Consider the following 14,162-nt stretch of genomic DNA (forward strand, 5'->3'; position numbering starts at 1 on the left):
TATTCAAGAACTGATCCCAGTAGCGTCCTTGATATCGTTCACGCCTCAGCCCTCAGGTACCTGCGTATTTTCGTGTGTGCTTTTATCTCTGATTAGCCCTGTGTTGTACAAAGAGCAGCGCAGACTAATTAATGTTGACATAATCAGATAATGAGCCCTCCCGCTGCCTGACATCCAGGACGTTTGAGGCCGCTCCTGAACCGCGCCCCAACTCCCTCACTTAATCTTGCGTTTTATTTGTACAGTTATTTATCTAAAAAGTAAACTGCGCTTCATTTTATGCCCCCAGCTCCTCCTTCTTCTCTCGCTTTTTCACACAAATCCGATGGTTTTCACCACTTTAACAATGTGGGCTCAGATTCAGAGGACCTTTGGACTACAGGGACCCTCTGTTCTGAAACCGGTGTTCAGAAATCCCTCTTTTAAACCCTCAAATCTAGACTTTTTTTTTTTTTTTTTTTTTACAGAACTCTCACCTCTTCAGGGTTTTCTTCCCGAATCGAAGCTTTAATAGACGCTCTCTTATCATCAGTAGACTCCAGTCAAAATAAATAAATGCATCTCTGTATTGTAAAGCTGTCTGTCGGAGGATGAGCTAAATATGGATCTACCAGACCAGTAATGAGATCCTTAAACTGAGTTCACTCCTCGACTGTGCTTTTAGGTGCAGGACTTCAGGTTGTCTGCCTCAGGTTGAAATGTTACAAGTTCAGGTTTTATCAGGCACATCTGTGGCTGGTGTCCACCTAAAAACTCATAGGTTCTGTGAACAACCAGACACTCTTATTTCATTTTTTTTGTAATTATTGGTTCTCTAGTGATCCATTACTGGCCATTACTCCCTGACTCAAAGTGTGATTGGGGGTGAACCCTTTTAGTGCAGAGATGTTAAAACTGTTGATGAATTATATCTCAGTCCTCCTCCTCCTCCTCGGTTCAGAGAGGGACAGTTCCTCACGCCGCTCACAGACATTTATCGATCACGCTGGTCCGTCTTAGTCTTTGTGCTGTGCTCCCTTGATCTTTAAAACACCCTTCTTTTTAGTTTTGCTGTTTGTGACGTCTTTCCAGCTGCTTCTGATAAATAAAATTTTAATAAAATTAAAGTGTGATTATTATTATTTTCCGGCGACCATCACCAACGTTTCCTCACTCTGAAATAACAAGACCGGAGATGTTCAGCTCCACATTCACTCTAAATAAATGTGAAGCAGGCCTGCAGAATGGAAAAAAAAAAAGAAAACTGTAAAAATCAGAAAGCCCTTTCACTGTGTGGATAATTCTCCACGGCTCGCCCAGCAGCTGCGCCTCAGAGGAGCCACTATTCTCAGTGTGAGGCAGGACACACTCCAGCAGACTCTCCGACTGTGTCTCCATCCGTGGACGCTGTGATGGAGGCGGGCTGCTGGGACCGGACTGACTCACTGGGGGAGAGTAAAAGGCAGAGACCATCTCCGCTGTCCTTTTTAATACATTGAGCCATTGAACAGTGCACACGTATACACGCCTGTGCTTGCAAATGTACGCTGAAGAAGCAATTAGGAAGACAATGAGAGAGTGCTTTTAAATGTCAGGGTTGTTTAAAGGCGGCCGCATTTAATGGCGCAAAAATGCTCCTATAGGTTTTGTCTGATGATCCATCAGTGTATATATGTAAAGACCGTAGAGTGAAGGTTGTCAGTGGCTAAATGGCGCCACTTTCCTTCTTCAAAAGAGAACGTGATTTATTAAAAGTTTTCGGGTTGATGCAATTAAGCTGTTGCTGTGAAATGGCACACATTTATTCATTCCCTTTGCAGCTGAACGCTAACAAGAACAGCTCAGGCTGTTATTTCTGCACTGAGTTCACAGCTGTATGTCTGTGCACATTCAGTTAAATTTGCAGCTCCACTCAGGCAGGAGTAGGTTTCTATTAAGCTATAACAGGGGTAAACATGAACCTATAGAAGGCCAGCAATGAGAAAAAAAAAACACGACAGGAGGTCGATATTTGCTTTTTCATCATGCACTTTGAGGAAAAAGGCTGAAATGTCGAGACAAAAGTGAAAATACTCAGCGCAGTCGCTTCCAAGTCCTACTGATAACTGCACCGTGTTTGTGAGCTAAAACGGAAAGTATCTTTCTGAATAAAGTAGAGGTTGACGTACAGTTTCACCACTTCATCTTTCTGCACAGCAGCATTTTGGAGAAGCAGTCACATGCTCTAGTTGTTACAGTCTCAAAAGGTCGACTCTATTCTCAACATCGTATTTTCACTTTGCTTTGCTTTTCATTTTTTTTTGTTTTTTGTCTCATGGGTGGCTCTAATACTCTTCGGTACTCTTCCAGCCTCTTGAGCTGCGTTCAAGTAAAACAAGTCATCATGACAAAATTTCTATTTCATTCTCATGTGACGCTGCAGACCAACGCAGCGGAAGCGTGGAGGAAATGCCGCACTGTGTGCTGCCGTCAGACGCTGTGGGATCCTGCACGACCCTGTCGCCTCACATACGGCGGCTTGCCTTGACGCTTCTCAGAGTGGCGGGCTGCTGTGTGGGACGCGTCACGGTGCCGTTGCAACTAGTGTAGGATCGAGAATCCGCTTCGTTCCACCTTGTTTGCTGCTCTTCGACCACATGTTCCTTTCTCAGCCCAGCATCAATAAAAGGTTGCACATTTCCCAAGACCCCTTTTTTCACAAATGTCTATCATCATTAAACTCGAGTGTTTTCAGTGCTGAGGACGTCCCTCATTCACTGATAGATGCTGACGTCCTCGTTTATCGTCACTTTGGGACATTGATTTTGCCTCCACATACGGACAGGTTCAGACAGAGTTGGACGGACACAATTAAAGTTCATGCACAGCAGCACTTTCCAAATGCAATTTCCCCACTTATAAACAACAGATATTTTACCCGTTTAACTGATGAGGAAATAATGAAGGAACATCTCACATCTGTTCACGAAAGAGCTTTAAAAGTCCTGGTTATAATTCCTACAACTTAGATGTGAATAACCTCAAACTAAAGCTGAGCGTCTGCATTTTAAGTACATATTCATTATACATGGTGCAGCTTAAAAGTGTTTGGCGCCCCTCAGTGTTTTCCCAGTTAGAGATCATATGTACATATCTGTGTGATGCAAAAGCAAGTGAACCCTTGTTGAACCACTTTAGTTCTGAGATGTTGCTGGGTGTCCTCACATGAACTGTTTGCTTTAGGATCTTCCACAACATTTCTGTTGAATTGGATTAAGGGCAGAATTTTAACTTGGCTGTCCAAAACATTTCATTTTTTTTTTTTTTGTTTAATTGTTTTTAACATTTATTTAGTGAATGACTTGTGTGCTTTGGTTCACTGTCTTGCTGCATGGCTCAGTTTGTCTTAAGGTTCACCTCCCAGAAAGGTTCGTCATTTTCTTTTAGTATTCGGTCGATATTGTGTAATATTGGCTCATTTTCCTGAACATACTAACGCAAAACTATTTTCTAAATCCGTTGATGTTTCGAGTCGGGAATGTAGAAAATTCTGAAGGGCGCAAAAACAACAAGAACAAAAAACCTTGAAGTGGCACTGTAACTTTAATGTAACTATAGTTAGGTTAGAGCTAAAAGGACAGACGTCACGGCAGTGGGCAGTCACTTCAATCAGGACAGACTTCCTTCTGAGTGAACTGTAAACATTTTATTTAACAATGTGCCCAATAAAATGTCAGAGTCTCTGGCAACCTGTCCTCAAAATGATGTCATCATAATTATGGGGGAGAGGGTAAGGCTGTTATTAGATCTGGATGGAACGAGGAGAGGACTCTGATGAACTCAATCTGGGCCGTGGATGTGAAAGCTGGAGGAAGGTCGCAGAAATCTCTGACCGGAGTGACTGCTGAAAGCAGTAGAGAAGAATGCATTTAAAGGTTGACAACAACGATTGGCATGTTGACACTGTGGCAAACGGAGGCTAGGCTAGGCTAGAAACTCCCATATAGTCCCTCCGACTGAGCTTATTACATAGATTAGTCTGCCCTCATACAGTGCATGATTAATTGCAATTAGTATTAATAGCAGTGTTCTCATTAGGGTTTTTCTTTTGGGAAAATTCAGACAAAATCTGTTTCACCAAGCTCGTTTTTTACTCGCTGTGACATTCTGAATCAGGCTGCACATGTTCGTGACGTTTGCGCAGTAACAAGAGTAATGTTGCCTCTTCTGACTGCGTCATTTTAACCTGGGTCCTGAAGAGGTAAAGCTAATCCAACAGAGAGAAAAGATTTTAGATGAGTTGATAAATATAATAATAGTAATTTAGTGTTGCAGAATGATTCTTAGCCATGTTAGCGGTACGACTCTGACATTGACCGTCACAGGGCTAACACACGCACAACATTCGCATGCACTCACTTATAGCATCACCCATTAGCATACGCTGGTAGCACATGGAGAACATGCAAACTCTGCATAGAGTGGCCCCGGTCAATCCACTCTGTAGTTTAGTTCAAACCTCTGCAGTTTTTACGTCGAGGTCTGTGGATTATCCAGAGCAAGACAATTACCGGAAAGCCTACACGAAACACAAAAACACACGCAATTATCTGCATGGACAGGCACAAATATGATTTTAAATATGGGTGAAGTAACTCTTTAGGCAAGACGGTCTATTGTGACTTTTGGTTTGGAGCACATATTTCTATATTTTAAAAGCAAGGATGTCCTATCCTAAGCTTTTGGAAACATTTTTTGGGGAAAATAGTAATAATCACACACTCCAATGAACAAACAAGCTCTCATTATGAGCCTCCCGCACCACCAAAAAAATGCATTGACCCAGCAGGATTTTAAGGGATTCTGGTCACAAAAGCTTTTTTCTCTCACTCAGCCTGACACCGTAGGATAATTAATGCTTGACTAAATGGATGCAGCAATGAGAGCATGTCACTTCCCTGCCTGGGGAAGTATTGGAGCCCCTGCATTGGGGTTAAAAGCTACGATTAAATTAGACACTGTCGCAGAGGGAGGCTCAGCTATTGGGAAATGATGGGGGTAAGAGACACGCTCACAAGAGTGCGCGCAGCTGCCCGAAAATGAGAATTCTCTACCCTGCCACAGAAGCTCCGGTGATGATTAATCACTCACAGAGTCCCCTGTTCCTGCCCGTGTTTGTCTGTGAATGTATTGTGTAGGATGTTTTTCAATGGGCTCATGTATTAGCTGAATGATCCTCCGCTTGTCAGAGGTCTGATCTCTGCCCCGTGTATGTGAGAAAATATTCCATGTGTTGTTCCCAGTGACTAGGCTTTGACTTGACAGCAGAGAGTACTCTTAAGGACTTACATGTTTAACTCATACTGCTGCACATTTAATGCATGAAAACAAAGCACAGGCTAATATGAGTCAGTTGAAATAAAAGCCTCTGTTCACACATCGAGATATTTTTATGCTGATTTCAGGTCCGTGGTGCGCGACTGCAAATGTGATGAAATAAGATGTAATGAGACTGTGCTAAGAGGGGAGTGCAACGTAGATTAAGTTGTATTTAGTTACGTTCCATTTGGTAAAAACGAACAGCACTACATGTGCTACAAGTTCAATGATAGAGAAGTTTGACTGGCTGAATCCTTTCAAAGAAAGAGAGGTTGCCAAGGAGATGCAGGATTGTCCTGGTCACAGTTTGTAGCACATGCACCACCTTGGTAGTTGCTGTCAGTTCAGATTGATAATAGCGGCTTTCATCTCCAAAATAATTCAAAGTGCTCATCTAATGTGACTTCCTGGATACGTTTTTTCTCACTCTCAGTGGCTACTTGGTTGAGGCTCACCACTGTGCTTGTTTCTAAAATATATAGCCTAGATATATAGCACAGACCAACTCAATTCCTTTCAGAGTTTCAGAACCTCTGAAAACTCTGGTAACACCACATTTGTGTTTTCATCGCGGGGCTTGTTTTAACTGATGTGGAGCAAAAAGTATGTCTGCATGCAGTTTGATAGTCCTTTAACCAATTGGGCCAGGACACTGTACATAAGGGGTGTACAAAGCATCCAGTATTTGTATTTGTTGAGGGGAAAAAAGTATTTGTATTCGATTAAAATTCAAAATAGGTGTGAAAACCTTTTTTTTTTTTGAGTTATGCTCAAAATTTAGGAGATTTAAGTGTAAAAATAACTATTCTTTAATGATTCATTATAATAATTATGTATGTATATGCAATAGGGGTGTGCAAATCATCCAGAATTTGTATTTGTTGAGGGAAAAAAGTGTTTGTATAAAATTAACATAGTAAAAATCTATTCTTTGAGTTACACTTGAGTTAATTTAAGACATGTATGCTTTAATTAACTATTATTCATGAAAAATTACTTTAAAATCTCACCATCCCATATTGAAGCTAGAAATATTTCATAAAGGTGTCAATGACAAAATCTGGACATACAAACAGGACGTATGTAAAAACATTGTATCCAACATTACAAAAGGATATGTAGCACTGGTTGGTGTTTTGCATTAAAAGCAGCTAATAGAGATGATTCAGGATGACTTGAAGGGGCAGAACACGACCGTGATGATGATTTGTTGCTTGTGGGAGACAACAGGTGTGACTGTGACTCAGTGGGTAGAGCGTTTAGTGGTTCGATCCCTGGAATGTGCCGCATGCTGAAGTGTCCTTGAGCAAGACACTGAACCTCCGTGACTGCAAAGCGCTTTGAGTACCAATAGGTAGAAAAGTGCTATACAATTGCAATTACCAAAAGCATTACCAATAGACAACAGTTTGAATTACCGAGCTGACGAATGCTATGTAAGACGAACGCTTACATGAGAGAATCTGACTGCAGACACTAATGTAATGTAACAGAATAATATCCCGGTCAAACTCTGCTTAAAGTTAAGGTAAAACTTTAAAAAAAAATGACTCGTGAACATCACGAACACAAGCACAAATATTCACCGCGGTCACATGAGCAAAGGCAGCTTTTTGATAGGATGTTTTTCTTCTTCTCGAATACAAATAATTTGAAAAGTACTTGTTTGAAATACGTATTTGCAGAAAAAAAACAACAAAAAAATATATTTGTGTCTTTCTGAATACCGTATGTGGGTTCGGCTCCACCTCTACTGTACATCCTGCTTCCCCACAAATACTGTTAACTGTTAACGTTGGTTATTTTGCAGCCAATATCTTTTAAAACGGAGGCGACAGCTGATCTTGCTTCTCCAAAGGCAGCCATTTTGTTGTACACAAGATAGGCTCAGTGACGCTCAGATTACGTGCATGACCACGTTGCGGTTGCTTCAGCCCACAGCCGCTTCAAGCCTGCACAAATGATGTGGTTTTGTGGCTAGGGAAACTTCAGGCTGCCTCACAAGCTAACTAACATAACACACAAACAAATGTATGTTCAGCCTGAACTGGTAACAGAACTAAAGGTTTATAGCAATGTTTGAGACACTGTGAGATTAATATTTTCCAGTTAAATTGTGACAGTAGCACAGCAATTCATCTGTTGTGCTAACATGCTAATGCAACAATGAAGTTTATTTAGAATGATTGCTAGAACCAAACTAAAGGGGAGGGGAGCATCATTAACACTGTGGGTTTTAGCTGTAAATAAAGTACTGACATTTTAAACTGATGGAAAGAAATTAATAGCAAACTATTATAATTCATCCCAAGACAGACATTACAAACATTTATTTATAGTTTACTAATCTTCTAGGGATATGACAAATTTCTTTCATAAGTCCAATCATCATCCCCCATGCTAAAAGGTCAGGGGATCAGCAGAATCATCATGATTCAAAAACATATGTATTTTAAATGCAAAGTATACGACAACAAACATCTTTAATGTGTGGTCCAAACTTTTTTTTTTTTTCATATATAATTTTTGGATTTTTTTTTTTTTGTTGCCTTCACAGCTAAACACAGACAACTGTGTGGACAGATATCTACACAGATATGAGTGTGTTATTTACACTTTGTACATACACCGCTTTCCGGGCGCAGGTTACAGGGTCAAAGCAATCTCTACCTTCATTTTCACACCGGAGCAATACGTGCTCCCGCAATGGTAAAAGTAATAGAATGGAGGATGATGAAGTACAGAGTTTCTGTGGGTTAAGATAATCAAAGTGTGTGTGTGTGTGTGTGATAGAGTGTGAGAGAGAGAGAGAGAGAGAGAGAGAGAGAGAGAGGAAAAAAGGCTAATGGTGGAGGTCGCGAACAAGATGCTAGGGAGGAGGGGGAGAGAGAAAGAGAGGGAGAGAGAGAGAGAAGGGGAGAAGGAGAGAAGTGGGATGAACAAATACGGGAAGTCGTTCGTCTGTGACGCACTAGCGCACCAAAGCAGTCAGGATAAAGTGTCAGAAGAAAGTCCAGGATGCAAGGAAACATGGTGATTTCACATTTTGTTTCATTATTTTAAATCTGTTCCAAACAAGGGAAGGATAAAACACGCTAACTACAGGTAGGTTTTGTTTTTTTCCTCTGTTGCTCTATGACATGAAGTTATTTTAATGGGGTTGCTGCATTGTTGAATAGATATACAAATCCACTGCAGCAATCCAAACAACAGGCTCTGTAAAGTCTGGGCTCTGCTCAGCGTGCATTCCTAACAGGACAACACTACAGCGGCGTTGTTAATCCTTGACCGTTTTCTGGCAAAACTTGTTTCAGGTCATTAGAAAGCATCTTTATTCCAGCACAGTTAATGATGTTGAGCATTTTCATTTATTTATTAAACTTATTTTGGCTAAATGTCCACTGGTTAATTAGGTATTGAGACAACTGTTGGTACATAAATGAGGTGATTTTCTTTTCTTATGCACAGTTTTTGTGTAGATATGGAGCATAGCACAACTATGTAACACAACTATGTAATCAATCAAATCCAACCAAATTTCCACCCTTAACAAGACTGCAATAGAGTGGGAAGCAAATGAACCTCCTCCTTCCTGTACGGAAATTATAACACAGTTTATTGATCGATTGCTTTTCAAGGTAGACGAAGCTCACTCCGCCTCTAAGTTTTCCTTATGAAAGGAAACATTTTGTCAAGAGGGCAAAAAGGTGGCAGCAAAAATCTATCTGTACTCTTTGTAGCTTCAAGGGAAACACCGGTAGCACTGTGAAGTTGAGACGCAGCTAAAAATGCTGCAACAAAAAGCAAGACATCTGTATACTTCTGCTCTCAAGTGCATGTGAGGATTCAAACTGCTGGATCTTACAGTTCATTTAATGGCCCAAACCTGAGCCTCCGTGCCCGACAAATTCACACGTTCGATTTTACTCAGGTTGTTGAAAAATCAAAGTCTGTTGCACAGCCCAGGTCAAAATGAGCAAATAAAATATAATGGCATCATCATGATCGTCAGGGTTACTTTCTCCGTCTTTAAAAGCATTGAAAGGCTGAACAGTTGACTTCCTGACGCAAACACTGAACTCGACACTTTACCCTCTCCTCTCTCTGTTTTTAGGTTGAGTATTAGCCTAATATAACACACCAAACACCAGGATGTCGGCGCTGAACTGCTCCCTGACGGCTCTTTTCACCACTAGTGCCTCAGGTTTCAGTGACATAGGCTGCCCCGAAGGTGCTGCGCTGTGTGGGATGAATCTCTCTTGGGTGTTGGCTAATGCCACTGATCAAGATCTGAACGAATTATGCTTGAGTGAGCAGGAGTACCTGGCCAAGCACCTGGGCCCTCCGAGGTCCCCCGTGTTTCTTCCCGTCTGCGTCACCTACCTAGCCATCTTCCTGGTCGGCGTTCTGGGCAACTCCCTGACCTGCGCGGTCATCCTGCGCTACCGAGTGATGCAGACGCCCACCAACTACTACCTGCTGAGCCTGGCCGTGTCCGACCTGCTGGTGCTGCTGCTGGGCATGCCATTAGAGCTCTACGAGATGTGGCAGAACTACCCCTTCCTGCTCGGGGAGGGGGGCTGCTTCTTTAAAACGTTCCTGTTTGAGACCGTCTGCTTCGCCTCCATCCTCAACGTCACGGCGCTCAGCGTGGAGCGCTACATGGCGGTGGTGCACCCCCTCAAGGTCAAACACGTGGCCACGCGTGCTCACGTCAAGAGGGTCATCTTCCTGCTGTGGGGGCTGTCCATGCTGTGCGCCGTGCCAAACACCAGTCTGCATGGAATTATGGTGCTGCCACCGAGATTCGGCCGGCAGTTTCCCCGATCTGCTATCTGCTGTACGTACAAAGTTTAGATGTTTATCTTTCTACGGTCTCCAGCCATGCTGACGCCTCACTGAGGGTTTTTTTTGCAGTTACGTGGTCAAAAAGTAAAGCACAAATTAACATTTTTATATCCAGGGAGACATAAACATGTGTAACAATGACAGACTGTTCCTATTAATAGATGTTTCACTGAAGTCATGGGAAAATCATGGACGATTTTGACCTGCTGGGGTTGTTAGTCAAGGGGTCACCAAAGTACCTACTTACCTACCTACTCATTTTGCATTCAATATTAAGCTATTCAAATACTACACAGGTTCAAATAGTCTTTTTTATTTCAAACATGTGCAACTGTCGGGTGGCCACGCCACTGCAATGAACATAAACATACCTAACTGGCACACACAATTGACAGATAAAGAAAATAACTGACAGATTTAAGTTTTTTTTTTTTTTACCTGGAGACTGAATAGGCCAATTGTGGGGAACCTGACAGAGTCAGTGTAATATGTGGCCTTGAGAGCCCTGTTGAGACAGCTCCTGTATCACTGAATAAGTGAAGTGCTGAGTGAAAGATAACGTGTTCTTATCCCTTTACCCCTTTACTGAGATAAGTTGTATTTATGTATTAAATGGGGAATATTATTTATGTATATAATAAATAAATATTTAATATTATATATATAATATATATATATATATATATATATATGCGACACCCCCTGCTGTTCCTCCACTGAATCCCTAGGGGTTGCGGACCCCCTGTTGAAGACCTATGCTTTAGGGTTTCTCATTGCTTGCCAAGATTATGATGTGGCAAAAAACAATGGAGAGGTTTTTCAATAGTGTACGAAGCCACTTCACACGGCACGCACAGGGATACGATCTTAGTGACAACTCTGTTCTGTCCCTCATTGTCATGTCTCCATCCTCAGATGTGGTCATGCCCATGTGGATGTACAACCTGATCATCCTGATCTCCACGCTGGTCTTCTTCCTTCTCCCCATGCTGATCATTAGCATCCTCTACCTGCTCATTGGCTTGAGCCTGCACAGGGAGAGGATGATTACCGTGGTGGATACTAATAATAGTTTCAGACCTGAAAGTCTTTCCAGATCCCACAAGCAGAAGCTGAGCAAACGCAACCTACAAGTCACCAAAATGCTGTGTACGTATTTTCTAACTATTTTGTTCGTTTTTTTTTAAGCACACTTCAGAGAACAGACTTTAAATTGTGTGTGTATTTGTGTTGTTCATGTTGCTGGGACATAAGGCTGCTTACACAGAGAAAGTAAATAATGTGGTGGATGCCTTCAGTTAAGGTTAATGTAAGGGACAGAGACGTAATGTCCTTTGAAGGGACAGAAACATGGCTGTGTGTGTGTGCATCCTTTGTTCTGCCTTTGTTATTTTAATTTTTCCTACCATTTTTATCTTTGATGCCCATCTGTCTCCGCTTTGTCTTGTCTGTCGCCTCAGTTTGTCTAACGTGGCTCTGTCCGTCCAGTTGACCGTGTTTCCTGTCATTTATGCCGTGCGGTTCAGGTGTGCTGGTGGTTGTGTTTGGCCTTTGCTGGGCTCCCTTCCACGTCGACCGCCTGATGTGGAGCTACATCGACATGTCGTCCGAGCTGCACCACAAGGTCTTCGAGCACGTCCACATTGTCTCCGGGGTGTGTTTCTACCTGAGCTCGGCCATCAACCCCATCCTCTACAACCTCATGTCCACCAAGTTCAGAGAAATGTTCAGTGATATCACGTGCTACTCCAAAGGCTGGAAGGCACGCTCCAGCCTACAGATGACCCAGCGCAGCACTCTGAGCGAGACCAGTAAGAAATGGGCTCAGAGCCATTCTACAGGCCCCACAACTTAAAAGATGTGTTGACTTCCTTTTGTCACCCACTGATATATAAGCCAAGCCAGAGACATCAGATGCGAAGACCATAACTTCAACCGGAAGGATTTTACCCTCTAAGTGGTAACGAGTAATGTCAGACAAAGACGGTCGGACTTCATGAAGGATAGGCTGAACCACGTGACCAAAGGCTACATGACAGACACGCTTGAATAAACAAGCAAGTAAATTCGCTTACTGTGCACTCTCCACCTGTATCTGGAAGTGCTCCAGACTCCAGAAGACAACAGTGACTCAAATCCCATTTTGACTAATGACCAATCAGGGCAACATGCTGAAAAATGTGAGGGAGGTCAGGGTTTGATTGAACAATAAAATTACCATATAAATGATCCGATGGCATTTTCATGCATAGGAAATGTAACCCATCAACTGTCTTGAATGTAAATGTAAATGATGTGTAATTGTGAAATAGGTGAATGTACCGTACACTGTATTTACTGTATAACGAGAAAAACTGCATTTTCTGTCTTGCCTATTTACTCATGTGTAGCCAAAGAATGGATGCACAAAGGCTCCCGTTAGAAAGGAGAACATATATCTGGAGAAAATAGAAAGTCAAGACAGTGAAATAGGGAAATGTGCATAAGATTATTAGTCACATACCTTGTGAGTGTTTAAGGGACCGGTAGGGAAGATCTTTCATTTAAAACATCAGTTTAGTCACCATCCATCAAATGGATTCAACAAACCATATGTGAAATCGCATTCTGCGCGCAGTAAGTTACACTTCATTTGTCAAGCACTCCTCCGGATGGTAGGCAGAGTTAATGTTTAACCGACTGGTGACCTGTTACTGGCTGACGCTTGCAGCATTTACATGGGCTCTAACATTCAGCTGATAATAGCCGATCAGATCAGAAATGCCTCATGGAACCAACTCAGGATTTACAGAGTCAGTCTCTACCGGGAGGACTTTACAATCTGATAGAGCAGAGTGGTACAAAAGGACAAGCCGTTGAATGGAAAGATACTAGCACCTAATAACTCAGCTTCTTCCATGAAATGAAAGTAGGGGCAGATTCCACGGCGTGAAGAACCACTTTGCGTGCGCCAAAAAACTCTGCTCTGTTTGACATATCGTATTAGATCATTTTATTTAGAGTCCATGTAAACACTTGAGTTGGAATTTGTAATCAGAATGATTTTAGTTTTAGTTGAACGCATATCACTGTAAAAACTCTTGCTTGGATGTTTAAAAACACACACAGCGTCGCCAAAGAGAACAACACCGAGATGTTTGACCAACACAAGTACCCAACACAGAGGTCTACAGATACTGTCACCTAAACTCACAATAAACGAAAAATGAACAATTTGGCACCTAGAGTTGCTGTCACTCTTCTATCCGCCCAAAGAATTTGATCGGACCAGCAGTACTTTGCTGGAGAATAATCAGTTCTGTTCTCAAAGGAGAGACTACAGACCAAAATTTCCAAGACAGAATAATAAAAAAATAATAAAATAAAGTGGTGGGTGGGGAAGCTGGTCTGCCTTCAAGCCTCACTTTAAATTACATTCTGAAAATTCTTGAGGCTTGATGATATTATATTCCAACTCCCACGTTCACAAACATAGTGGTATATGTATTATGTATTTACTTTTAATATTGTTCAGACCTTGGTTTGAATGACCTTGGTTTACATGCATGTATTGCTTTCCAGATGTGAGTGGCATTGCTTCATGTATGGAATTTCACACTTTTTTTTCACTATGTGTATAAAGGATGTGTGAATTTTTATCATATTTTTTAATGATGCAGAGGATCTAATGTGGTATGCTCTGCTACTTGACGAAAACATGGACATGTACTTTAAAGAGTCCTGCAGATACTGTCACCTACACTATTGTTCCTGTTATTGGTTTAACGCAGAAATACATTACAATAATGAGCCTCTTTGTCTTCTTTCATGTTCAGTTTCCTCCGGAGCATCCAGCTCACGGACAACAAACGTGTTCTTTGGTGTTCTTTCGGTGACACAGATTGCGGAAAAAAATAAATAAATATATATGTATATTTTTTTCCCACATGGTAATGATGATGATGAGGGGTGGAAGCTGAGGGGAGAGATGATATCAG

General features: G+C 41.8%; 1 protein-coding gene across 1 annotated transcript; it reads left to right on the plus strand.

The window, feature by feature from the left end:
- Positions 1–8,289: 8,289 nt before the first annotated feature.
- On the plus strand, positions 8,290–13,974 carry LOC125010222 (neuromedin-U receptor 1-like). Its single transcript, XM_047588630.1, has 4 exons — positions 8,290–8,442; positions 9,452–10,177; positions 11,101–11,334; positions 11,712–13,974. The coding sequence occupies exons 2-4, from the start codon at positions 9,490–9,492 to the stop codon at positions 12,038–12,040; spliced, it is 1,251 nt and encodes a 416-aa protein (XP_047444586.1). The 5' UTR covers positions 8,290–8,442; positions 9,452–9,489; the 3' UTR covers positions 12,041–13,974.
- The last annotated feature ends 188 nt before the right edge of the window (positions 13,975–14,162 follow it).

Source organism: Mugil cephalus, chromosome 7 (assembly GCF_022458985.1).
Source record: "Mugil cephalus isolate CIBA_MC_2020 chromosome 7, CIBA_Mcephalus_1.1, whole genome shotgun sequence".
NCBI lineage: Eukaryota > Metazoa > Chordata > Actinopteri > Mugiliformes > Mugilidae > Mugil > Mugil cephalus.

What these genes read in the sequence shown, in the direction of transcription:
- LOC125010222 (XM_047588630.1), top strand. Translation starts at nt 9,490, where the DNA reads ATGTCGGCGCTGAACTGCTCCCTGACGGCTCTTTTCACCACTAGTGCC. An exon ending in TCCCCGATCTGCTATCTGCT is followed by an intron (nt 10,178 to 11,100) that starts GTACGTACAAAG and finishes CTCCATCCTCAG; the next exon opens with ATGTGGTCATGCCCATGTGG. An exon ending in ACAAGTCACCAAAATGCTGT is followed by an intron (nt 11,335 to 11,711) that starts GTACGTATTTTC and finishes CGTGCGGTTCAG; the next exon opens with GTGTGCTGGTGGTTGTGTTT.